At 46.2% G+C, this 27883-nt stretch overlaps 1 protein-coding gene across 1 annotated transcript in view; it reads left to right on the top strand.

Moving 5' to 3' along the window:
• The window catches only part of kif25 (kinesin family member 25), a 227842-nt gene that overhangs the window by 131587 nt on the left and 68372 nt on the right, over window positions 1–27883 (top strand). The window contains exon 11 of the mRNA XM_070891009.1: window positions 14367–14543. Coding sequence (XP_070747110.1) covers window positions 14367–14543 — 177 coding nt within the window. The remainder of the gene's footprint in view (window positions 1–14366; window positions 14544–27883) is intronic.

Raw genomic sequence — 27883 nt, 5'->3', positions numbered from 1 at the left:
ACATCTCCCCCCTGCAGGCGTCTGTGAACTTACAGAAGCTGGCCAAGCGCCTCAGGTCTGCAACGAAGTCCGAGATGTTTTGCCCTTCCCGACGCCTTGTGTGTAGAACCGGTGCTGGGCCATGTGTTCGCTGCTCGCCGGTTTCAGGTGTTCGCTGATCAGCTGGCTGAGCTCTTCAAAGGACTTGTTGGCCGGCTTGAGAGGTGCAAGCAGGTCTTTCATCAGCGTATACGTTTTTGTCCCGCAGCTTGTCAGTAGATGCGCCCTCCGCTTGTCAGCCGCTTCCTCTCCCAGCCAGTCCTTTGTGACAAAGGTCTGCTGGAGTCGCTCCACAAAATCGTCCCAGTCCTCACCCACACAGTAACGTTCCTCTGTGCTACCAGTGGCCATCCTTGTGATTCAGTGATTTCCAGATGTAGAGTTCTCAACTCTAGAACATATTCACACGAGGCATATACTGCAGACAAGGTCACTCATGACCTGCACCTTTATTCCCCGGACCAAGGAGTGCTGAGCCTGCGTGGAACCTCCCTTTAAGTACCTGGCTGACCAGGTAAGGAGTGTCTCCCACAAGTTCACCCCCTGTGGTCAAGGTGTGTATTTCACAGTTGTATACAGTGTACAGTGTTGTTACATATTGGTTACAGTTATGTGAAGGTTACAAACATGACATACATTATCTACGCCATTTCTCTGGGCTTTCTACGGATCTCCCATGAAGTTTAATTAACATTCTATTTTTCAGACTACATCCTTCTTCTGATATGCTTTTCTAATTTTTTTCTATGCTTTGTCCCTTTTACTCTGGTGCCACTTCATTTAATTTTTTTTCCTTCCCCTACCATATTAGTTTAAACTCTGTCTTCCCTCCTTCTAAATGACATCATCATAGGCGGTCCCTCGAACGAGGATGACTTGCTGCCACATGAGTTCACAGATGTTTCAATGAAGGACTAATATGATCATGGCTGATCCTCCACCTCAAAGCAGGAATATGGTGTTGAGATAGAGGATCAGCCATAATTATATTGAATGGCAGTGCAGACTCGAAGGGCCTACTACTGCTCCTGTTTTCTATGTTTCTATGACCCGATGTTCCAGTCCTGAACGCCAGGGGGTGGAAGTGGCCTGTGTGTGGATTTTTTTAACGTGTGGTGACCGTTGCACATCAGTCACCACACGGGCTTGACAGAGCTAGGCCTTTATCCAGTGGCAAGGATAAACCAGGACAACTGGAGACCTGCTCTGCTGCACGGACGTAGAGCACACACATATCGCTTAGCACCAACTACAGCCTGGGGCCCGTCCCACGTACAGCTCCCAAGGCTCAGGCTGTTTCCATTGCAACACGGCAGATTACAGTCCAATCAATCTAACCCATTGTAAGTGGAGCTGAGCCCACTCTCTGGTGCTGTGCATCCTCCTCCTCCACCTTTGGGTCAGATCACTAAAATGTAGTAGTCAGGTTCAATAAAAAAATCAGAAAGGTTGTTGGAATATTTAGAAGTAGAGGGCTAGAATATAACAACAACAGCAACTGGTAATTAACAGACAAACAATGGGAGGTTTTCAAAAAAAGTATTTGGTATAATACGAGACCTGTAACTACCCAGAGAGGGTAAGATGTCTACTTCCGTAATGATGCAACCTTGATCCACAAGGGATGTGAGATATAGTATAAAACTAAAAACGGGCTCATACGAATGCAAAGAACAGTCGAGCAGCGGTGGTCTAGGAGAAATATAAAGGGATACTAACAAAGTAGTAAGAGATTCAAAATGGAAATATGAAAACAAAAGGAATTGCGAAGGATATCGAGGACAGCACTAAAGGATTTTACAAGGATATTAAGAGAAAGAGGGTGACTAAAAGTAATGTGGACCCTTAAAGGTAGAAGCAGGTCCTATTGTAATTGAAAATCAGGAAATGGCAGACTTGCTGACTACTTACTTTGTGTCTGCCTTCACAGGACCAAGATAAAGTGCAGAGATACGATACAAAGTCAAAATAAATTGAGGGGAAGAACTTAACAGATTTAATATAAGTAAAAAAAAATGGTAATAGAATGAGACTAAAGTTGAAAAACTCCGAGGGTTGAGAGGTACTGGGTATTAAAAGAAGTTGAGGAAATTATAGATGCTCTAGTCATGATCTTCCAAAACACTCAAGATTCAGGAATTGGCCCACGGATTAGAAATTTGCTAATGTCATTCCACTATTAAAGAAGAGTAAATTAGGAAATTATACGTCCATTAGTCTAACATCTGTTGTGGGGCAGTTACTAGAATCTATTATTGGGAACAGAGTGACTGAGCACTTGGACAAACATGAACCAGAGAGAGCCAGCATGATTTTATAAAGATAAGTCATATCTAATGAAATTAGTTGAATTTTGTGAGGAGGTAACTTTAAAAAAAATTTGTTCATAGGATGTGGACATCGCTGGCAAGGCCGGCATTTATTGCCCATCCCTAATTGCCCCTTGAGAAGGTGGTGGTGAGCCGCCGCCTTGAACCGCTGCAGTCCGTGTGGTGAAGGTACTCCCACAGCGCTGTTAGGGAGGGAGTTCCAGGAATTTGACCCAGCAACAATGAAGGAACGGCGATATATTTACAAGTCAGGATGGTGTGTGACTTGGAGGGGAACTTACAGGTGATGATGTTCCCATGTGCTTGCTGCCCTTGTCCTTCTAGGTAGTAGAGGTTGTGTGGTTAGAAGGTGCTGCCGAAGAAGCCTTGGTGAGTTGCTGCAGTGCATCGTGTAGACAGTACACACTGCGGTCACGTGCACCGGTGGTGGAGGGAGAGAATGTTTAAGGTGGTGGATGGGCTGCCAATCAAGCGGGCTGCTTTGTCCTGGATGGTGTCGAGCTTCTTGAGTGTTGTTGGAGCTGCACTCATCCAGGCAAGTGGAAAGTATTCCATCACACTCCTGTAGATGGTGGACAGGCTTTGGGGAGCTAGGATGTGAGACACTCGCCATAGAATACCCAGCTTCTGACCTGCTGTTGTTGCCACAGTATTTATGTGACTGGTGCAGTAAAGTTTCTGGTCAACGATGACCCCCAGGATGTTGATGGTGGGGGATTCGGCGATGGTAATACCGTTGAATGGCAAGGCACGGTGGTTAGACTCTCTTGTTGGAGATAGGGCTCATGTATTAGCATGGATAGAGGATTGGACAGAAAACAGAGAGTCGGGATAAATGGGTGTTTTTCAGGTTGGCAGGCTATAACTAGTCGGGTCCTGCAAGGATCAGTGCTGGGGCCTCAGCTATTTACAATCTATATTAATGAACTAGACGAAGGGACTGAGTGTAAGGTATCCAAGTTTGCTGACGATACAAAGCTAGCTGTGAGAGTAAGCTGTGAGGAGAAAACAAAGTGTCTACAAAGAGATATAGATAGACTAAGTAAGTAGGCAGAAAAGTGGCAGATGGAGTATAATGTAGGGAAATGTGAGGTTATTCACTTTTTTAAATGGTGAGAAACTTTTAAATGTTGGTGTTCAGAGAGATTTGGGTATCTTCATGCAAGAAACAGAAAGCTAGCATGCAGGTACAGCAAGCAAGGGAGGCAAATGGCATGTAGTCCTTTATTGCAAGGAGGCTTGGAGTATAAGAGTAAGAAAGTGTTGCTACAATTGTACAGGGCCTTGGTAAGACCACACCTGGAGTGCTGTGCACAGTTTTGGTCTCCTTATCTAAGGAAGGATACACTTGCCTTGGAGGCGGTGTAACGAATGTTCACTAGATTGATTCCTGGGATGAGAGGGTTGTCTTATGATGAGAGATTGTGTAGAATGGGCCTATACTCTCTCGAGCTTAGACGAATGAGAGGTGATCTCATTGAAACTTACAAGATTCTGAAGGGAATTGACAGGGTAGATGCTGGGAGGTTGTTTCCCCTGGCTGGAGTGCCTAGAACTAGGGGGCACAGTCTCAGGATAAGGTGTAGGCCATTTAAGACTGAGATGAGGAGCAATTTCTTCACTCAGAGGGTTGTGAATCTTTGGAATTCTTTGCCCCAGAGGGCTGTAGATGCTGAGTCTCTGAATATATTCAAGGGTGAGATAGATTGATTTTTGGAGTCATGGGGAATCAAGGAATATGGAGATTCGACGGGAAAGTGGAGTTCAGTTCGATGATCAGCCATGGTCTATTGAATGGCAATGACTCGAGGGGCTGTAGGGCCTACTGCTGCTCCTATTTCTTATGTTCTGAGAGTCATTGCCTGGCACTTGTGTGGCGCAAATGTTACTTGCCACTTATCAGCCCAAGCCTTAATGTCGTCCAGGTCTTTCCACATTGTTGGATAGATGCCAGTGTTGTAGCTCTACTGGAACAGCTTGGCTAGAGGCACTGCTAGTTCTGGAGCACAAGTCTTCAACAAGATAGCCAGGATGTTGTCGGGGCCCATAGCCTTCCCTGTATCTAGCTCAGCAGTTTCTTGATATCACATGGAGTGAATCGAATTGGCTGAAGACTGTCTTCTGTGATGATAATAATAACTTTTATTTATAAAGCACCTTTAACATAGTAAAACATCCCAAGGCGCTTCACAACAGTCTTACAAGACAAAACAGATAAATTTGACACCGAGCCACAAAAGAAGAAATTAAGACATATGACCAAAAGCTTGTTTAAAGAAATAGGTTTTAAGGAGCATCTTAAAGGAGGAAAGAGAGGTAGAGAGGCGGAGAGGTTTAGGGAGGGAGTTCCCGAGCTTAGGGCCCAAACAGCTGAAGGCACGTCCACCAATGCTTGAGCAGTTACAATGAGGGATGTTGAAGAGGCAGAATTTGAGGAGCGCAGACACCTTGTGGGGTTGTGAGACTGAAAAAGGTTACAGAGCTAGGGAGGGGAAAGGCCATAAGGTGATTTGTAAACAAGGATAAGAATTTTAAATCGAGGCGTTGTTTAACTGGGAGCCAATGTAGGTCAGAAAGCACAGGAGTGATGGGTGATCGTGATGGTGCGAGTTAGGACAGGGGCTGCTGAGTTTTGGATGACCTCAAGTTTACGTAGTGTAGAATGTGGGAGGCCAGCCAGGAGTGTTTTGGAGTAGTTAAGTCTCGAGGTAACAAAGGCACAAATGAGGGTTTTAGCAGCAGAAGAGCTGAGGCAGGGGCGGAGGCAGGCAATGTTATGGAGGTGAAAAAAGGCGGCTTTAGTTATACCGCGGATATGTGGCTGGAAACTCATTTCAGTGTCAAATATGACATCTAGGTTGTGAATAGTCTTGTTCACCCTCGGATTGATGCTAGGGATAGGGAAGGAGTCAGTGGTTAGGGACCGCAGTTTGTGGCGGGGACCAAAGATAATGTTGCTGGAATTCCGATGTCCCGGATCCATACGAAGTTTCCATGGACCTGTGAAGGCATCAGAAAAGCCGGTTTTCAGCGTGCAATGTGCATGCGCTGAAAACCGGCTTTTCCGATCAGTCAAGTTTCTAGCTTGACAGATCATCTGCAGATCAGGAGTGAAGACATTTGCAGGGCAAGATTTCCGATATTTACGGATAGCTTGCCCAGCAAATGTCCTCAAAAATCTTGCACCTGCAAAAGCTGGTGTATTAGCCTACATTTACAGGTGCAAGTGTTTAAAAATACACAAAAACATTTTAAAATAAAGTTATAAAAACACATTTTATTCTAAAAACCCTCCCCACAATGGTAAGTTTATTTTTAACCATAATTTTAAAAACTTTTTTAAAAATCGGGAAAATATTTTATTTTTATAAGACATAATAACTTTAATTTCAACTAATTTTAAGTATGTGTGGTCTGTTTATTATTTTTTATTATTTTGTGTGATTGCTTTTGTTCCCATTAATAGCACTGAGAACTTGTAGATACACGAGTCTCAGTGCGATTAATGGGAATCTGTGAAATACTGACCTGATTGGCTGAGCAGTCACATGTGACTGCATCTTCTGCGTTGCGACCCTCTGCACGGGAGCGGGCTTCGTAGCATGGGAGGAGAAGGCCTCCCATCGGAAATCAGGGCGCCTCCGAGACCACCAGGTAAATTTGAAAAATATCCAGCGAGGAAGCAATTGCCCGTGGGAAAACCCCCCAGAGGACTTTCTGGACCAATGGCTTCGGTCTTCCCAATATTTAATTGGAGAAAATTTCTGCTCATCCAGTACTGGACGTCAGACAAGCAATCTGACCATTTAGATACCAAACAGGGGTCGAGAGAAGTGGTGGAGAGGTAGAGCTGGGTGTCATCAGCGTACATGTGGAAACTGACTCCGTGTTTTCGGATGATATCTCCAAAGGGCCTAGTCATTACCCTCGTCTCCCTCCTGGCAAAATCCATGGTGCACGTCAGCCAAGCGCAGCCACACTGAGAGATCGGGGCTCGGCGGGGAGAGAGAGAGGGAGCCCTCATTTGGAGATTCAGGGAGGGGGAAGAGGAGTGTGAGAGAGAGGGTGTGTGGGGGAGGGAGAGAAGGTGAGGAGGGGGGAAGGGAAGGGTTGGGAGAGGAGGAGAGAGGGAGTGAGAGAGGGAAGGGGAGATGGAGGGTGGGGGAGATGGAGGATGTGAGAGAGGGTGTGAGTTCGGGGCCCAGAAAAGACGAGGGCCCAGGGGCAGCACGGGCCAGCCCACACTGCAATATGTGTGCGCACTAGGTCCATACAGTAGAGCTGGTCTCCAGTCGTCTTGGTTAATCCTTGCCACTGGACCAAGACCTAGCTCTGTCAAGCCCGTGTGGTGGCTGGTGTGCAACGGCCACATCACGTTAAAAAAATTCCACCCTTCAATATGTAGTTCGGGACCTGCAATATTAGGTCCTTCATTGAAGCATCTGTGAATGCATCCCTTTTTGGCGTGGAAGCAAGTCATCCTTGATACGAGGGACCGCCTATGATGATGATATAGATGAGAAATAAGAGGGGGCCAAGGACAGATCCTTGGGGGACACCAGAGGTAATGATGCGTGAGTGGGAAGAGAAGCCATTGCAGGAGATTTTCTGACTACGATTAGATAGATAAGAATGGAACCAGGCGAGTGCAGTCCCACCCAGCTAGACATTGGTGGAGAGACTAGGTGGATGATGGAGTGGTCAACTGTGTCAAAGGCTGCAGACAGGTCCAGAAGGACAAGGAGGGATAGTTTACCTTTGTCACACTCACAAAGGACGTTATTTGTGACTTTGATGAGAGCTGTTTTGGTACTGTGGCAGGGGCAAAAACCAGATTGAAGGGATTGAAACACTGAATTCATTGATGGTTGGGACCTCGGGAGGAGGCCGATATGGATCATCCACTCGGCACTTCTGACTGAAGATGGTTGCAATGCTTCAGCCTTGTCTTTACCACTCGCGTGTTGGGCTTCGCCATCATTGAGGACAGGGATATTCATGGAGCCTCCTCCTCCCGTTAGTTGTTTTATTGTCCACCACCATTCACGACTGGATGTGGCAGGACTGCAGAGCTTTGATTGTGGGATCGCTTAGCCTAATCTATAGCATGCTGCTTATGCTGTTCAGCATGCATGTAGTCCTGTGTTGCAGCTTCCACTGGTTGGCGCCTCAATTTTAGGTACGCCTGGTACTGGCATGCTCTTCTGCATTTCTCATTGAACCAGGGTTGATCCCCTGGCTTGATGGTAATGGGAGAGTGAGGGATATGCCAAGACATGAGGTTACAGATTGTTCTGGAATTCAATTCTGCTGCTGCTGATGGCCCACAGCGCCTCGTGGATGCCCAGTTTTGAGCTGCTAGAGCTGTTCTGAATCTATCCCATTTAGCACGGTGGTAGTGTCAGACAGCATGATGGGGGATATCCTCAGTTTGAAGACGGGACTTCATCTCCACAAGGACTGTGGGTGTGATCACTGCTACCAATGCTGTCATGGACAGATGCATCTGTGACAGGTGGATTGGTGAGGACAAGGTCAAGTAGATTTTTCCCGTGTTGGTTCTCTCACCACCTGTCACAAGCCCAATGTGGCAGCTATGCCCTTCAGGACTCGGCCAGCTCGGTCAGTAGTGGTGCTGCCGAGTCACTCTTGGTGATGGAGATTGAAGTTCCCCATCTAGAGTACATTCTGTGCCCTTGCTACTCTCTGGTTCTTCCAAGTGGTGTTGAACATGGAGGAGTACTGATTCATTAGCTAAAGGAGGGGGGTAGGTGGTAATCTGCAGGAGGTTTCCTTGCCCATGCTTGACATGAAGCCATGAGACTTCATTGGGTCCGGAGTTAATGTTGAGGACTCCCAGGGCAACTCCCTCCCGACTGTATACAACTGTGCCACCACATCTGGTAGGTCTGTCCTGCCGGTGGGACAATTTTGGCACAAGTCCCCAGATGTTGGTGATGAGGACTTTGCAGGGTCGACTGGGCAAACATGGTAGGTAAGGGAATGTCAATGGATGTTATTAATATGACTTCCCAGAATGCATTCGGTAAGGTTCCACATTTATATATCGCCTTTCAAGAACTCAGGACATCCCAAAACATTTTACATAAGAGACTGTGAACAAAAGTGAGAACACATGGAATTGGAAGCAACCTATTGACATGGGTAGGGAATTCATTAAGGAGTTGGGATAATGGATAGGTACTTGAATTGTCAGGATGTGACTTGTATTGTCACCCAGGGATATGTACTGAGCTCTCAGCTTTTCACTATATTTATAAATGACTTGGATGAAGGAATGGAGAGCCATATATCCACATTTGCTGATAACACCAAGTTAGGTGGCACAGTAAATAGTGTAGATGGGAGCAGAAAGTTGATAGATTAAGTGAGTGGGCAAAACTGTGGCAGATGGCGTTCAATGTGGGGAAATGTTTCGAGAAGCTTGGAACTGTGAATGAGCAGAGTGATTTGGGGGATTAAGTACAGAAATCACGAAAAGCTAGTGGACAGGCACAAAAAATAATTTAAAAGGCTAATGGAATGTTGGCCTTTATCTCAAGGGAGTTGGAATACTATGGTGTGAAGGTTACATTACAGTTGCACGGAGCTCTGGTTAGACCCCATTTAGAGTACTGTGTTCAGTTCTGGGCACCGCAACTGAGGAGGGATTTATTGGCCTTGGAGGGTGTTATGTATGTAATAATTCGATAGACTGAATACTGTAAACTCGCTCAGGTGTAAACCTGGTTCAACTTTATTCGGGCCCAAAGTGCCCACATTACATGGTGGCTTGCTTTATATACCTGGCCCGCACACACGTGCGTACAGCCCAATGACCTCCGACAGTGGCGCCCTATGGTGGCTAGTAACCCCAAGCATTCATACATGACAACATCCCCCTTCAAGATCTTAGTATTCGTTTTTTTACAAGTTAAGACGGTCTGGGGCTTTCCACTCATGAATTGATCATTTCAGTTCAACTCCAGTTCTGGGCAAGCATTCTGAGTCAGTTATGACTGGGGGCTGGGTAGATCTGATGGGAGTGGAATGACCATTTCAGAGATTGAAAGTCCAGATTCATTGATGACGGCGGAGTCCTCTGATGAATGAATATAGGTTGGTTGGTCACTGATCATATCTTCCTCAACTTGTTTCAATTCCTCCGTGTGCCGCAGCTTTATCTGATCAACATGTTTCCTGCGTGTTTGCCCACACGCTTGAGCTTAACGATAAACACTCTGTTACCTTCCTTGGCCTCACATGTTTACTACCATTGAGTTTCATGAACTCTTGAAACTCCAGACTTGTGAAGCAAGATCCATTGTCATTCACAACGATGTCAGGCAGTCCATGAGTAGCAAACATGACACGAAGGCTCTCAATGGTAGCTGTGGATATACTGGATGGCATGATTATACACTCTATCCACTTGGAATATGCATCCACCACAACAAAAAACATCTTACCCAGGAAAGGACCCGCAAAGTCAATGTGGCCACAACCACAGCCTTAGCGGAGATTCTGCTGGTACTTTGCTTAGCTGCATGCAAGTGTTGCACTGATGCACACATGATTCCAGATCAGAGTCAATTCCAGGCCACCATACGTGAGACCTGGCGATGGCTTTCATCATGACAATACCGGGATGAGTGCTGTGTAGATCACGTACAAATTTCTCTCTGCATTTCTTAAGCATAACAACACGATTACCCCACAGTAAACACTCTGACTGAATGGATAGTTCGTCTTTGCGACGTTGTAAGGTTTGGTCTCATCACACATTTCCATAGGTATAGCAGACCAATCATCACTAAGGACACAACGTTTTACAACCGATAAGATCGGGTCCTGTCTGGTCCAGGTCCTAACTTGTTGAGCAGTGACAGGGTTTCCTTCACTCTCAAAAGTATCCATAACTAACAATAGATCTGCAGGTTGTGGCATCTCCACCTCCGGTGTGGGCAAAGGCAGACTGCTCAGTGCATTGGCACAATTCTCATTGCCAGGTCTATGGCGAATGACATAATCATAGGCAGATAATGTCAGCGCCCACCTCTGGATGCGGGACGATGCATTGGTATTGATACCTTAGTTTTCCGAAAACAATGAAATGAGTGGCTTATGATCCGGTTCGAGTTCAAAACGAAGATCAAACAGGTACTGATGCATCTTTTTAACCCCATTAACGCAGGCTAAAGCTTCTTTTTCTACCATGCTGAAGGCTCTTTCTGACAAACTTTTTGAAGCATACGCAACAGGTTGTAGTTTACCCAATTCATTAGCTTGTTGAAGCACACAGGCAACTCCATATGATGAAACATCACTGGCCAATACTAGACACTTACACGGATCATAATGTACCAGCAACTTGTTAGAGCAAAGCAGATTTGTAGCTTTCTCGAAAGCTCTATCTTGAGACACACCCCAAACCCAGTTGTCGCCTTTTCTGAACAGCATGTGCAATGGCTCTAATAAAGTGCTCAATCTAGGTAAGAAATTACCGAAGTAGTTGAGTAGCCCAAGGAACGAACACAGCTCCGTCACATTCTGAGGCCTGGGTGCATTTTTGATGGCCTTGGTTTTCGAGTCCATAGGCCTGATGCCATCAGCAGCAATCTTCCTCCCCAGAAATTCGACTTCCGGTGCCATGAAGACGCACTTCGAACGTTTCAGCCTGCGTCCCACTTTGTCCAGACAATGTAGAACCTCTTCAAGGTTGTTCAGGTGTTTGGCAGTGTCATGACCTGTGACCAGAATGTCATCTTGAAACACGACGGTTCTCGGGACGGACTTCAGTAGATTCTCCATGTTTCTCTGAAATATGGCTGCAGCCGAGTGAATTCCAAAAGGATACCTGTTGTAGATAACAGTCCTTTATGAGTGTTGCTGCACATAAGTTTCTTCGATGTGTCGACGATCTCCTGTGTCATACAGTCCGATGTCAGATCCAGTTTAGTGAACGACTTCCCACTGGCTAGCGTTGCAAACAGGTCATCAGCCGTCGGTAACTGCTACTGATCCTGTTTTGAAAATCGGTTGATCGTAACCTTGTAGTCGCCACAAATCCTAACAATGCCACACTCTTCAACACAGGAACAATGGGACTGGCCCATTCATTAAATTCAACTGGTGATATGACCCCTTCACGTTGGATTCTGTCCAGCTCAATTTCGACCTTCTCCCTCATCATGTACGGAACAGCCCGAGCTTTGTGATGGACGGGTCTTGCACCCGAGTCCAGGCGAATCTGCACCTTGGCTCCCATGAAATTGCCGATTCCTGGTTCAAACAGCGAGGGAAACTTGCTCAGCACTTGAGCACACGAAATGTAATCCACCGATGACAACGCTTTGATATCGTTCCAATTCCATTTGATTTTTTCGAGCCAATTCCTGCTGAACAGTGTTGGACCATTTCCTGGAATGATCCATAACTGTAGATCATGAACCACACCATCATACGACACCTTGACTACTGCACTGCCAATCACCGGTATGAGTTCTTTGGTGTAAGTACGCAACTTGGCATTGACTGGACTCAGCTTAGGCTTCACGACCTTAGTGTCCCACAGCTTGTCGAAATGTCCTTTGGCTCATTATCGACTGACTCGCACCCGTGTCCAATTCCATCGATACTGGCATGCCATTTAGTTTCACATTAACCATTATCGGTTGGCTCTTTGTCAGGAACGAATACAGTCCATACACTTCCTTCTCGGGTATCTTGGGTTGCATATCCAGGTCCACGCGGGACTGATCGTCATCATCCAAGTGGTGAATCGCAGCACGCTTGCTCAGTTGTGGACACATTCGCTGAAGATGTCTCACTTTCGAACAGCTTTTACAAATGTACTGTTTAAAATGACACTGTTGATGCCGATGATTGCCCCCACAACGCCAACAGGGTGAAATCGGATTCGTACCCGTTGGCTGACTTTGAGCAGCTACAGGTTTTGCATACGCAGTCGAGTAGGCCCTGCCATAAGCAGCTCTGCCATACGACGATACAATCTTGTTTGCAGTACTTGCCGTGGAGCTCCAACTCTTCAATGATATCTGCCTTAAATTATCATCCGTCGTCGTGCATGCCTGGGCAATCACGATGGCCTTGCTCAAATCCAGTGGCTCCGGAGGCAATAACTTCCGGAGGATCACCTCCTGGTTGATTCCTATTACGAAGAAATCTCGCAGCATGTCTCCCAAAGCATTTTCAAATTTACATGGCCCAGCAAGACGTCTTAGGTTGGTGATGAATTCTGACACATCCTGGCCCTCAGAACGAACATGCGTGTAGAATCGATAGCGTGAGATGATGATGATGCCTTCTTTTGGTTTGAGATGGTAATGTATCAGAGCACACAATTCCTCATAGTCCTTGTCTGTTGGACATGCAAGCGAGAGGAGATTCTTTATGAGGCCATAGATTTTCGGACCGCAAGCAGTGAGGAAAACCGCCCTGCGCCTAACTACGGCAGTAGCTTCTTCCATTTTGTTGGCCACGAAGTACTGGTCCAGGCGATCGATAAAATTCGACCAGTCCTCTCCCTCCACGAATCTCTCCAGAATTCCAATGGTGCTCATTTTGCATGCAAAGGTTCTTGAGTTACCTCGTCGCCAAATGTTATGTATGTAATAACTCAATAGACTGAATACTGTAAACTCATTCTGGTGCAAACCTAGCTCAACTTTATTCGGGCCCAAAGTGCCCACATTACATGGTGGCTTGCTTTACATACCTGGCCCGCACACGCATGCATACAGCCCAATGATTTCCGACAGTGGCGCCCCCTGGTGGCTAGTAACTCCAAGCATACATACATGACAGAGGGGATGCAGCGGAGATTCACCAGAATGATATTGGGGCAAAAAGAGTTAAATAATGAGGGCACGTTGCATAGACTAGGCTTGTATTCCCTTGAATATAAAGATTAAGGGGTAATCTCATTGTGGTGTTCAAGAGATTGATAGGATAGATAGAGAAACTATCTCCTCTGGTGGGGGAGTCCAGAATAAGGGGCATAACTTTAAAACTGGAGCTAGACCGTTCAGGGGTGATCCCAGGAAGGACTTCTTCACACAAAGGGTAGTGAAAATCGGGAACTCTCTCCCCTAAAATGCTGTTGAGGCTAGGGTCAATTGAAAATGTCAAAACTCAGATTGATAGATTTTTGTTTGGCAAGAGTATTAAGGATTATGGAACCAAGATGGGTAGATGGAGTTCATTGATCGAATTGAACAGGCTCGAGTCTGAATGGCCTACTCCTGTTCCAATGTGAAATCTTTTGTACCTGCTCCGTGATATTCCTTACCCTGGCACCTGGGAGGCAATATACAATTCAGCATCTTGATTGTGACTGCCAAAACATTTGCCTTTTTCCCTAATTGTAGAACCCCTGTTACTAGTGCATTTCTGCTCCTCACACCCCCCTCTTTGGCACTCCCTTATTCTATGGTGTCATAGTTTTGCTCGTGGTTACCCTTCTCCAGGGTTCTTTGCCGCTGTGCCACCTAAAGATACGAATTTTTTTTAACGTCTTAGTTTCAAACCTGTCACTATTTCAATGGCAATTGATTGCTCTGCAAAGTCCCCACTTATGCCATTTTGAAGTAATGTGTGCAGGCAGTCCCAGCTCCATTTGCCCCGCCCCCATAGGAAACCCCAGAGTATCACAGAATGGGCTACACTCCAATTTCCAATCCCTCTAATCTGCACTTGTTCCAAATCCGCTGAAAGCACTGCAGATTTCCAGGTCCCATCTCGATTGTAAAAATCAGATTTCCCATTGGTGTGAGCAGCAGCAGAGATCAGCAGGAAAAGGGCATTAAATGGTTTCAAATATAGGCAGAATTTACGGCTCTACCGATTTTGCTGTAAAAAGAGAGACTAATGTGTAATTCATGAATTATTCAGTATACTTAATGCATGTTTACTTTGGGGACTTTAAGATATACTGCAAAGAATTTAGTAAATAAAAGTCTTTTGTTCTTTTTACAGACTGATGTCAAATAAACCACTTGAAACATATTCTGTTGCAGTGTCTATTGTGGAAGTGTACAATAATGAAATTATTGATCTGCTGGCGAAAGGCAATGATGGAATTGTTTTAGGTGTAAAACGAGATGTTGTGACTACCAGTGATGGTGGCAGCGATGTTCCTTTGTTAACTAACGAGTAAGTACGTTCATTTTTGAATATTGGATTCTATTTTTACATTTTTAGTGCAAATGTTTGATAAAGAACAGCTGATCAGCAGCACAATACTTCGTACCATGTAGTGGTGTCAAAGGAGGAACCGTTTTATCTGAAGCAATCCTGCAACGCAGCTTACATTATGTGCTCATGTCTTAGAGTGAATTTAAACAGTAAACTTTCTGACTAAAAGAGGCAAGGTGCTTTGAACTGAGCCAAGCTGACACACTTGTTTAGATAACTGCCCCAACTGTTTACAGAATTCTACCCACCAGTCACAGCTAATCTCTTTATATGAAACATTTTATTGTGACATTCTGAATGACAAACATTTAAAAATACAACTTTGTCATCAATGACACATCATACACATCCTTGTTAAAATCCAAGCTTGCTCCAGATAGTTTCTCCTCATGCCCAACAGATATTTGTGCTTCCATCGGCTCCCTGCTCCCTATGAACTGAATCATGATCTTATGCACAAAGTATTCCAGGATAATAGGCCCCAGGTGAACAGTGAACTTTATTTTACATTTAAGGTATGCACTGGAGTGCTACAGGAGATTTACCATTCACTTTTGATGGATAGCAAAAACCACACTAACAGATTTTTGATGGAAACTAGATGAAGATTAACCGAAGGAGGATTAAAATAGCAGATTTTAGCTAGAATATAATACTCTATGTAACACCCATGGCACCCAAAGCTCTGTAATGCTTCAGTTGTTGGTCCCATATTATCAGACACAGGGGCCTGAAGATCAGGGACAGCTGACCAATTCAAAGCGTACTGAGAGCCTGCACACAAAATATGCATGAAACTCATTAAACTCTGAATAACCTACAGATTAGAGGGCCTTATATTGTGGCCAGAGCACCCCGGGCAACAGCCATTTTAGCGGAGGTTTACTTCAGTAATTCGAAATTTGACTGCAAGGTTGTTGTTACAAATTTTGGGTCTCCGCTAGATATTGTCTTGGCCCCAAGCAGACCACACATTCCCTTTGATAGTGTGACCTAGGAGTGATCACAGTGAGATACCTCATCAAGTGCATGGGTGCTGTAATATTGCACTTGTCCTTGTGTGTTTATCCTATCTTCCAGAAGGCATTCTGATCACCACTCTTGTGAGAAAAGGCCCTTATAAACCATCAAGCTGGTTTATTTTACATGTAATATATGAATTAAAGAAATACTTGCATTTATATAGCGCCTTTCACGACCACCAGATGTCTCAAGCGCTTTACAGCCAATGAAGTACTCTTGGAGTGTAGTCACTGCTGTAATGTGGGAACAACATTACAACAATGACTACAAAACAACATTAATTGAAATCTCTTGCTTCTCATAAAATCAAATATAACAAATGACACAAATGTAGCCTCTGATATAGGCCTAGCTTCACTTTTATAAGTCAGTATTCACTGAACTGACTGGCTCTAATCTTAAGAATAAGTGTTCTCTCCATCTGTGGTAGTTTTCAATTCAGATTTATGCAGACCCAGCCTTGTTTAGGTATACATGAAGCCAAAGAACTTGGGGCTAAAAGTTCGGTTGCAGAGTGCCCGTTGTTTGGGTGTTACGGGTGCCGAATTGGAGTCCAGGTAGTGCGCGCACACTTCTGGCATTATCTTGGTGAGGGCTGTAGAGTGGGCATTAGTAGCGTGTGTTGGAAGTATGTTAATTAGGCAGATTGTGACATCAATCAGCGTGTAATGCTGCCATTTTCGTTGTCATTACTGGAACTAATGCCCTGTGTTATTCTCACACAGCTGAACATTAGGACCCCTCACCAGCATAGAAACATAGAAATTTACAGCGCAGAAGGAGGCCATTTCAGCCCATCGTGTCCACGCAGGCCGGCAAAGAGCCGCACGGCCCTTGGTCAGCAGCCCTAAAGGTTACATATAAACTATGAACAATGACGGAAAGGCAAAGAGCACCCAGCCCAACCAGTCCGCCTCACACAACTGCGACACCCTTATACTAAAACATTCTACACTCCACCCCAACCGGAGCTATGTGATCTCCTGGAAGAGGCAAAAACCAGATAAAAACCCAGGCCAATTTAGGGAGAATAAATCTGCGAAAATTACTCCCCGACCCATCCAGGTGATCGAAACTAGTCCAGGAGATCACCCTGGCCATATTCTATTCCCTGCAGTACTTACCATTATATCTGCGCCGTCCAACGAAAGGTCATCCAGTCTAATCCCAATTACCAGCTCTAGATCCATACCCCTGCAGGTTACTGCACTTTAAGTGCCCATCCAATCATCTCTTAAAAGTGGTGAGGGTTTCTGTATCCACCACTCTTCCAGGCAGCGAGTTCCAGATCCCCACAACCCTCTGCGTAAAGAAGCCCCCCCTCAAATCCCCTCTAAACCTTCCACCAACTACCTTAAAACTATGCCCCCTCATAATAGACCCCTCCCCCAATGGAAATAGGCCCTTACTATTCACTATGTCCAGGCCCCTTAATATTTTGTACACCTCAATGAGGTCTCCTCTCAACCTCCTCTGTTCCAATGAGAACAAACCCAGCTTTATTCCAGGCAGCATCCTAGTAAATCCCCTCTGCACCCTCTCTAGTGCAATCACGTCCTTCCTATAATATGGCGACCAGAATTACACACAGTACTCCAGCTGTGGCCTAACCAAAGTATTATACAATTTAAGCATAACCTCCCTGCTCTTATTTTCTATGCCTTGGCCAATAAAGGCAAGCATTCTGTATGCCTTCTTAACCACCTTATCCACCTGGCCTGCTACTTTCAGGGATCTCTAGACAAGCACTCCAAGGTCCCTTTGTTCATCTACACTACTAAGTGGCCTACCGCTTAATGTGTATACCCTTTCCTTATTAGCCCTCCCAAAGTGCATCACTTCACACTTCTCAGAATTAAATTCCATTTGACACTGCTCTGCCCACCTGACCAGTAGATTGATATCCTCCTGCAGCCCATGACTTTCCTCTTCATTATTAACCACACAGCCAATTTTAGTGTCGTTTGCAAACTTCTTAATCATACTCCCTATACTCAAATCTAAATCGTTGATATATACCACAAAAAGCAAGGGACCCGGTACTGAGCCTTGCGGAACCCCACTGGAAACATCCTTCCATTCACAAAAACATCCATCAATCATTACCCTTTGCTTCCTACCTCCAAGCCAATTTTGGATCCAACTTGCCACTTTGCCCTGGATCCCATGGGCTTTAATTTTCATGACTAGTCTACCATGTGGGACCTTATCAAAAGCCTTGCTAAAGTCCATATGTACTACATCGTACGCTCTACCCTCATCTGCCTTCTTGGTTACCTCCTCAAAAGCATAGAGCGGGATTAAATAGAGTGCACTTAAACAGAGTGTTTTATTTGGGAATTTGGAAAGAGTGAGAATTCGCAGAAGAGGGGAACGGAGTAGCTGCTTTTTGCCTGCACTACTTGTGTTATAGGTAGATATTTAATTTCATCACCTATATTTAGATCCATTAAGTAGTCAAGAAACTAAACTGTAAACTAAGTTACTTCAATACAAATGTAATTAAATAGAACAAGGCCATATAGGGATGGCAGTGCAGGTGGCGTGCCGCAACTGCAGCATGTGGGAGTTAGTGGAGACCATCGTGATCCCAGACAACCACATCTGCAGTAAGTGCCTACATCTCGAGGAACTCCAGCTCAGAGTTGTTGAGCTGGAGTCTGAGGTGCAGACATTACAGGGCATCGGGGAGGGGGAGAGTTATCTGGACACTTTGCTCCAAGAGACAGTCACACCCCTTGGGTTAGGTACTGGTACAGGTCTTGTTAATGGTCAGGGACAGGAGGGTGTGACTGCAACTCAGGTAGGTAAAGGGACCTCAGGTGCAGTGCTGGAGGAGCCTCGACATTTGACCTTATCCAATAGGTATGAGATATTTGTTGCCTGTGTGGATGAGGGAAAAGCCTGCAAGATGGATGAGCAGGCTGACCATAGCACCATGGTGCAGGAGACCATTCAAGTGAGAGGGAGTGAAAGGGAATGTAGTTGTGGTAGGGGGCAGTATAGTCAGAGGGATAAATACTGTTCTCTGCAGCTGCGACAGGGAGTTCCGAAGGCTGTCTTGTCTGCCAGGGTTAAAGACATCTCCTTGCGGCTGGAGAAGAACTTGAAATGGGAGGGGGAAGATCCAGTTGATGTGGTCCATGTAGGAACCAACAACAGAGGTAGAACTAGGAATGAGGTACTGCTGAGAGAGTTTGAGGAGTTGGGGCCCAAATTAAAAAGCAGAACCTCAAAAGTAACAAACCCTGGATTGTTGCCTGAGCCATGTATCAATTGGTATAGGGATGAGCAAATTAGAAGGTTAAATGCGTGGCTGTAAGAGTGGTGTGGGAGGCAGGGGTTTTGCTTTGTGGGTCACTGGCACCAGTACTGGGGAAAGAGGGAGCTGTTCCGATGGGGTGGGCTCCACTTAAACCGGGTTGGAACCAGTGTCCTGGTGAATCGAATAACTAGGGCAGTGGGCAGGGATTTAAACTAATGAAGGCCAGAGGGGGGGGGGGGGAGGAGTCAAGGCTCTAGAGCAGAGCAGAGTTTGGGTAAAAATAAGCAAAGTGGGTCAGGAAGAGACAGAGAGAGTAACAAAAGGTAATAAGGCATCAAGGTGACCAAGATGACATCAGGGGAAAATAGAAAAGAATCAAAGCTAAAGGCACTATATCTGAATGCATGAAGCATTCGCAACAAAATAGATGAATTAATAGCACAGATAGAAACTAATAGGTTTGATCTAAAAGCAAAGTGACCAAGGTTAGGAACTAAATATTCCAAGATACTTAACTTTTAGAAGAGATAGGCAAAATAGAAAAGGAGGAGGTGTAGCCTTGATAAAGAGTGAGATAAAGGCAGTAGAAAGAAAGGATCTTAGCTCTGAAAATCAAAATGTAGAATCAGTTTGGGTGGAGCTAAGAAACAGCAAGGGGCAGAAAACATTGGTGGGCGCTGATGACTCGGAGCAATGACCACTCCGACCCGGCCCCCACTTCCGACCCGCTCCGTTGGGGCGGACAGCACACTTAAAAAATGGAAGGTGCCCCCCCCCCCCCCCCCGTTTGGGGCGGAGGATAGACACAAAAAACTTCCCAGAAATATTGGAGAACCAAGGGTCTAGTGAGAATGAGGAACTGAAAGAAATTAGTATAGTAAAAAAATAGTACTGGAGAAATTAATGGGACTAAATGCCGATAAATCCCCTGGACCTGATGGCCTACATCCTAGGGTTTTGAAAGAGGTGGCTATAGAGATAGTGGATGCATTGGTTGTTATCTTCCAAAATTCCATAGATTCTAGAACGGTCCCGGGGGATTGAAAGGTGGCAAATGTAACCCCACTATTTAAGAAAGGAGGGAGAGAGAAAATAGGGAACTACAGACCAGTTAGCCTGACATCAGTAGTAGGGAAAATGCTAGAATCTATTATTAAGGACGTGGTAACGGGGCACTTATTAAAGAATAATAGGATTAGGCAAAGTCAACACGGATTTATGAAAGGGAAATCATGTTTGATGAATCTGTTAGAGTTTTTTGAGGTTGTAATTAGCAGAATAGATAAGGGGCAACTAGTGGATGTGGTGTATTTGGATTTTCAGAAGGCATTTGAGAAGGTGCTACGCAAGAGGTTATTAAACAAAATTAGGGCTCTCGGGATTGGGGGTAATATACTAGCATGGATTGAGGATTGGTTAATGGGCAGAAAACAGAGAGTAGCAATAACTGGTCATTTTTGGGTTGGCAAGCTGTAACTAGTGGGGTACCACAAGGATCGGTGCTTGGGCTCCAGCTATTCCAAGGCCCCAGATTATCAATGATTTAGATGAAGGGAGCAAATGTAATATATCCAAGTTTGCTGATGATACAAAGCTAGGTGGGATTGTAAGTTGTGAGGAGGATGCAACGAGGCTTCAAGGGGATATAGACAGGCTGAGTGAGTGGACAAGAACATGGCAAATGGAATATAATGTGGGGAAATGTGAAGTTATCCACTTTGGTAGGAAATATAGAAAAGCCGAGTATTTTTTAAGTGGTGAGAGATTGGGAAATGTTGGTGTTTAGAGGGACCTGGGTGTCTTTGTACATGAATCACTGAAAGTTAACATGCAGGTACTGCAAGCAATTAAGAAAGCAAATGGTATGTTGACCTTTATTACAAGAGGATTTGACTATAAGAATAAAGATGTCTTACTGCAATTATATAGGGCCCTGGTGAGACCGCACCTGGAGTATTGTGTACAATTTTGGTCTCCTTACCTAAGGAAGGATATACTTGCCACAGAGGGAGTGCAATGAAGGTTCACCAGACTGATTCCTGGGATGGGGGGATTGTCCTATGAGGAGAGTTTTGGTAGATTAGGCCTATATTCTCTGGAGTTTATATTGCTGATATTGAAACATACAGCATTCTTACAGTGCTTGCTAGGGTAGAACCAGGGGTCACAGTCCCAGAATAAGGGACTGAGATGAAGAGAAATATTTTCACTCAGAGGGTGGTGAATCTTTGGATTAAGACAGGGATCGATAGATTTTTGTAAATTAAGGGAATCAAGGGATATGGGGATAGCACAGGAAAGTAGAGTTGAGGTAGAACAGCAGCCATGATCTTATTGAATGGTGGAGCATGCTTGAGGGGCCGAATAAGAATATAAGAACATAAGAAATAGGGGCAGGAGTAGGCCATTTGGCCCTTCGAGCCTGCTCCACCATTCAATAAAATCATGGCTGATCTGATCTTGGGCTCAGCTCCACTTCCCTGCCCACTCCCCATAACCCTTCACACCCTTATCGTTCAAAAATCTGTCTATCTCCATGTTAAATATATTCAATGACCCAGCCTCCATAGCTCTCTGGGGCAGAGAATTCCACAGATTTACTCCTCATCTCAATTCTAAATGGGCGACCCCCTTTATTGTTAAACTACGCCCCCTAGTTTTAGATTCCCCCACAAGTGGAAACATCCTCTCTGCATCTACCTTGTCGAGCCCCCTCAGTATCTTATATGTTTCAATAAGAATGGCCTACACCTGCTCCTATATCTTAAGTTCTTATTTAAAGGGATCATCAACAACTTTCAGATAACTTGCTTTTTGATTTCTACTGGCTCTGTGTAAGTTTGTCGAAATGTTTGGAGCTTTCTAGTTTAAAGGTGGTGAGGTGACAGTGAGTGGAGAAAGCCTTGCTTCTGATGAAATGGCCTCTGGTCTGTTCACTTGTTCCCAGTCATGGGGACTCTAGTTGTCATCCCCTTGGCCTGCAGCATGACAGGGAGATGGAGCAGAGGCAGCAAAGAGGACAAGCTGCTCGCAGAGGGGGGAGGTGGAGGGGAGTAGTGCTCTCAGCAGGAGGCCTTACCCACCTAGTGTCTTCCGAGAGCAACTCTCCTACCTCAACCTGAGCCAGGAGGCGGCTGCGCTTTACGAATGAGGTGCTCCGAGAACTCTCGCACCTCTTCCAACCAGACCTGCAGCCTCACTCCAGGGCCAGTACCTGTGAAGGTGACTGTGGCCCTGACATTCTTCACGTCTGGGTCCTTCCAGGCTGGAGCAGGCGACATCTGTAACATCTCCTAACATCGTCCACTGCTGCATAAGAGAAGTTACAAACGCTCTTTATGATAGGAAAGGGGAGTTCATTGCCTTCTTTCTGACCAGAGACTGTATCTAAATGCTGAGATGTGCCACAACTGCAAAGGTTACCACTCGCTGAATGTGCAATTGGTGTGCGATCCATGCTCAGTACATCATGATGGTGAATGCCCGGTATCCTGGCAGCAGTCATGATGCTTTTATTCTGCACCAGTCCGCTGTTCACTCAGTCTTTGAGCCACCAAGTCAAACCACAGTTGATTATTGGGTGACAAGGACTAACCACACGTGGCCAGTATTCGGACAGCGAGAACCATGCTGCCACATGAAACATCATAGAATAGACCTTTGGGGTGCTGAAGCAACTGGTCCCGCTGCCTGGACCGTTCTGGAGGAGCCCTACAGAACTCACTGGAGTGTGTCCACTGATTCATGGTGGTCTGCTATCCTCCACAACCTGGCCATCTTGATCACACGGCCCTTGCCACTAGGGATGCGGCCATCAGCTCAGGATCAGGAGGAGGAAGAGGAGAAGATTGAAGCGGAAGGAAGGAGACTTGCGGTACCAGTGAACGCAATCCCAATTCCCCATTCAGCATTAGTCCCACACCTTCCCTTCCCTCTGTTACTGACCATCACAGCGTCCTCTTGGCCACAATGCTGAAATAAAACCCACCACAAAACAAACATTCCACTTTATACATCTTATCCATCCAATATTACACCAAAAAGTCAACTAATCACCCCTTGTGCATTCCCTTAGTGTTTATCTTCCGTGTGTCTTTGCCTGTCCTAGTGCTCCTACACAGTGCTACCCCAGTGGCTGCAGCAGGGCTGCCGGAAAGCTGCTGACTTTCAGTGGGAGAGACTGCAGATGACCTTGCAGGATGCCTTCAAGCAGCTCTGGGCCTAGTAGGCCCGGCTTTGGTCTGCACCACCTCAGCCTGGGTGACGGCTGGCTGATAGACAATAGCAAGGCCACTGACGGAGGTATAGTGGTGGGAGGACGAATGCTGTCATCCTGAGAGAGGACAGTAGGTTCGTGCTCCACGGAACCACTGACACTCTCCCAGGGCAGCGCCTCAGCAATCCTAGTAATCTGTTGGAGGACAGACTGCTGGACTGCTATGACACCCTGCAAGCCCCTTTCTACACTGGTGATGGCGACAGTCTGTGCTTGCATGACAGCAAGCTGAGCTTGCATGACTTCAGTCTCAGCTTGAATTGCAGCACTGAGACGTTGGGTGGCTTCTGCTTGTGCTGCAGTGGAAGCTGTGACTTTGGCCATCAGTTGCAGCATGATGGTTGGGTCCACTCGTGCGTTAATGGTTCTGCCCACAGCTTCTATGCTGGGCTCCAAGCTCTGCCCAAAGCCCTGGGCATGGCTGGAGCTGGTCTCCTCCATGCTCCTTGACATTGCACTTGGGCTTTCTGGCAGGCCTGCCAATGCACCAAGCATTTCATTGTGCATACCCATCAGCATTCTTCTGTGCGCTGCCCCATCGAAATCCTCATCCGAGTCCTGTGCAGTAGAACTCCTGTGTGACCTCATCCTTGCTTCCTGCCTCAGTGATTCAGCAAGAGCTGCTTGATTCGTGTTATTATACATCAGCCTTGCACCGTGCTCAGAGGCACAAGATTACATTCTTCAACAAGCAAAGCACTTAAACCACAGGTGACAGTCAGAAATTGGCTTTCATGTTCCATTCACGAACCATTTCTCAGATCAACTTGACCAACTTTCAAACAAAACGATGTTGACTTCCAGCTTTTCAGCTGACCAAGGAGACAGTTTTATGTTACCTTATGGCCCCAGGGTAACTTAGCATTTGGTAGCTGTCTGCACGTGTGTGATGGTTTTCACTTTTGGTTTTTCACAGAGCAATTTCCCAGAAATCACTGTCACCCTTCAAGTTTCCTCCAATTCCATCTTGTGATTCAAAATAAAACCAATTATGCTACTGTTTTTCAGGATTTATTGTTGCCTTGGGAGCCGACTATACCGCAAGCAACTTTACATACTGGCTTTTAATGTAGTTTTGCACAACCCTGACCTTGAATGCCACTTATAGAGACAATTGACTAGAAAATCAGGGTGTTTTACACCACTCTTTACTGGCAAGATTTTGCACAGAAATGGTGGCCGCCACTCTTTCGCCAGCTGATGGCGGGTCCTGTGGAGTTGGCCATTTTCTGATGGCCGGCAAGTGACAGCGCTGCCGGTAAAAGCGCCGACCGTGGAAATTTAAATTAGGGAGGAGGTGACGTCAGCTGGCATATAAAGCCGACTTAATGTCACCTCTGTGAACTTGGACCTTAGCACTGAGTTCAGCGCTGGGCCCTAAGCTCACCATTAAAAATCCAGCGTTCAGCAGACTCGGAGGCAGCGTCAGCACCTCTTAAAGGGGAACACACATCTTTCAGGTAAGTTTGCATTTAAGCTTTTTGGACTGGATTTTTAATTTTTTATTATTAAAGTAGTGACTTGGTGTAATACATGTTAAAAGTTTTTTTTAAGTGTGTAGAGAGTGCTGCTGGACACTTGCAAGGCCTCGGATGGTAAAGGAAGGCCTTTGAGAAGACAGAAAATGTTGCAAATACTCAGCAGGTCACGTAACATGCGTTGAGAGAGAAACAGAGTTCACCTCTCAGTTCGAGATGCTGCCTGCTGAGTATTTCCAGCATTTTATGCTCTTATTTCAGATATCCAGCATCCACTCACAGAGGGAAGAGGAAGACACAGATGAGGAAGAAACTGAAGAGGAGGAAGCAGAAGGAAGGATGCAACCCAGACAGCCCCTTTCTGGCCAGAATATCCGGGATGGAATCATCCGGCTGCGGTACCAGTGATCACAACCTCAATTCATTCCCACATTAGTCCCACAGCTTACCTCCCCTCTGTTAATGACCAACGCAATGTCCTTTTGGCCACAATGCTGAAATAAAAACCACCATAAAAGAAACATTCCAATCCGACTTTATGCATCAGTCCATCCAGTATTGCATAACAAAGCCAACTAATCACCCTTGTGCATTCCCTTAGTGTCTGTCTCATCAAAGCCACAAACTTTGTGACTGTGAAAAAGGAAAACTATCCCTCCTCGTACACCCCGACTTGTCTGCAGCCTTTGACACAGTTGACCACTCTATCTTTCTCCAACGCCTCTCCACCATCATTCAGCTGGGTGGGACTGCACTTGCCTGGTTCCATTCTTATCTAATCATAGCCAGAGAATCACCTGCAACGGCTTCTCTTTCAAATCCCGCATCGTTACCTCTGGTGTCCCCCCAAGGATCTCTCTTTGGTCCCCTCCTATTTCTCATCTACATGTTGCCCTTTGGGGACATCATCAGAAAACACAGCATCAGTTTGCACATGTACGCTGATAACACCCAGCTCCACCTCACTACCACTTCTCTCGACCCCGCCTCGATTTCAAAATTCTCATCCTTGTTTTCAAATCCCTCCATGGCCTCGCCCCTCCCGATCTCTGTAAACTCCTCCAGCCCCACAATCCCGCAAGATATCTGCACTTCTCTAATTCTGCCCTCTTGAGCATCCTGGATAATTGCTCAACCATTGGTGGCCGTGCCTTCTGCTGCCTAGGCCCCAAGCTCTGGAACTCCCTGCCTAAACCTCTCTGCCTCTCTACCTCTCTTTCCTCCTTCAAGGCACTCCTTAAAATCTACCTCTTTGACCAAGCTTTTGGTCACCTGCTTTAATTTCTCCTTGCGAGGATCACTGTCAAATTTTTTTAACCCATAATATTCCTGTGAAGCGCCTTGGGATGTTTCATTACGTTAAAGGCGCTATATAATACAAGTTGTTGTTGTTCAGTGTCCTAGTGCTCCTACGAAGTGCTACCCCAGTGGCTGCAGCATGGCCGGTGGAAGGCTTGTGACCTTCAGTGGAGGAGACTAGATGGCCTTGGAGGATGACCTTGAGCAGCTCTGGGCCTAAAAGGCCTGGCTGCGGGCTGCAGCACCTCGGCCTGGGTGGCAGCAGTCTGGGCTGGCTGGCTGACGGGCAACATCAAAGGCACTGGCGAAGTGGCAGGGGTGGGAGGACGAATGCTGTCACCCTGAGAGAGTACAGCAGGTTTGCACTCCACAGAGCCACTGCCACTGCCGGGGGTGGCATAGCTGACAGATTGCTGGACTGCTGTGACACCCTGCAAGCCCCTTTCCACATTGGTAAACCCAGTCACGATGGCTGCAGTCTGAACCTGCGTGAAAGCAGTCGGAGCTTGCATGACAGAAGACTGAGCTTCCACTGCAGCACTCAGATACTGGGTGGCTTCTGCTTGTGCTGCAATAGAAGCTGCGACATCGGCTATCAGATGCTGCATCATGGTTGGATCCACAAATGCGCGAATAAAGTTGGTCATCACTTCCCACGCTGGAAATCATCAGCTCCAAGCTGTGTGCAAAGCCTTGTTGCAAGATTGGTGCTGGACTTCACTTTTCTCCTTGACATTGCACGCAGGCTTTCTGGCAAGCCTGCCGATGCACCATGCATTTCGTTGTGCAAACCCATCAGCGTTCTTCTGCAGGCCATCTCATGAAAGTCATCATCTGACTCATCTGCAGCAGAACTCGTGAGCGACCTGGCCATCCAGGCAGCTGGCACCCGAGCTACCCTCTCAGCTGAGTGTGGCGAAATGGGTCAGTGCTTTCTCACCTGTGCACAGTACCTGGGAGCAGGGGAGAAAGACATTTGCCAATGGTTGTCAACGTAACATCTGCTCAAATGATGCTTTATTTCATAATGTGGTCTTACAAGGCATCATAACAGCATAGAGACATAGAGCCCAAGTTTCCACATGATTCGCGCCTGATTTTTAGGAGCGACTGGTGGAGAACGGACTATTTTAGAAATCGCAATTCTCCACATTTTTTTTTCTGCAGTTCTAGTCAGGTAGAACAGTTCTAGTTTAGAACAGAATTTTTTCTTCAAAAGGGGGCGTGTCCGGCCACTGACGCCTGATTTGAAAGTTTCCACAGTGAAAATGTACTCCAAACTAAAGTAGAATGGAGCCAGTGAAGATTTTTGTAGAACTGAAAAAACCTGTTCTACACATTAAAAAATCAGGCAAAGGTTACAAATTAGGCGTCCAGAACAAAGTGGGGGGGAGGGGGGGCGGGGAAGGGAACTCATTGAATTCGACAATAAATCCTTAATTATACTTCAATAAATATTATACAAATAAATCCAACCTGAATAAACATTTATAAGCTAAGAAAAGATTAAATAAACCATCTTCCTACCTGTGTGAAAGTGCTTCAGCCAGGGAGAATTCTGCAGCCGTTCGTGTCGCTGAGCGGGAGGGGGGGGAAAGAAAGCCGTTCGTGTCGCTGAGCGGGAGGGGGAGAGAGAGAGAGAGAGAGGGGGGGGAGGGAGGGAGAGAGAGGGGGGGGAGGGAGGGAGAGAGAGGGGGGGGAGGGAGGGAGAGAGAGGGGGGGAGGGAGGGAAAGAGAGAGAGGGGAGGGAGGGAGAGAGCAGGGGGGAGGGAGGGGGAGAGAGAGAGAGAGAGAGAGGGGGAGGGAGAGAGAGAGGGGGAGGAAGGGAGAGAGAGAGAGGGGGAGGGAGGGAGACAGAGAGAGAGGGGAGGGAGAGAGAGAGAGGGGAGGGAGGGAGAGAGAGGGGAGGGAGGGAGAGAGAGGGAGGGGAGGGAGGGAGAGAGAGGGAGGGGAGGGA

The sequence above is a fragment of the Pristiophorus japonicus genome, chromosome 9 (genome assembly GCF_044704955.1).
Source record: "Pristiophorus japonicus isolate sPriJap1 chromosome 9, sPriJap1.hap1, whole genome shotgun sequence".
In the NCBI taxonomy this organism is placed as follows: Eukaryota; Metazoa; Chordata; class Chondrichthyes; family Pristiophoridae; genus Pristiophorus; species Pristiophorus japonicus.
This window is presented reverse-complemented; position numbering and strand designations above follow the sequence as displayed.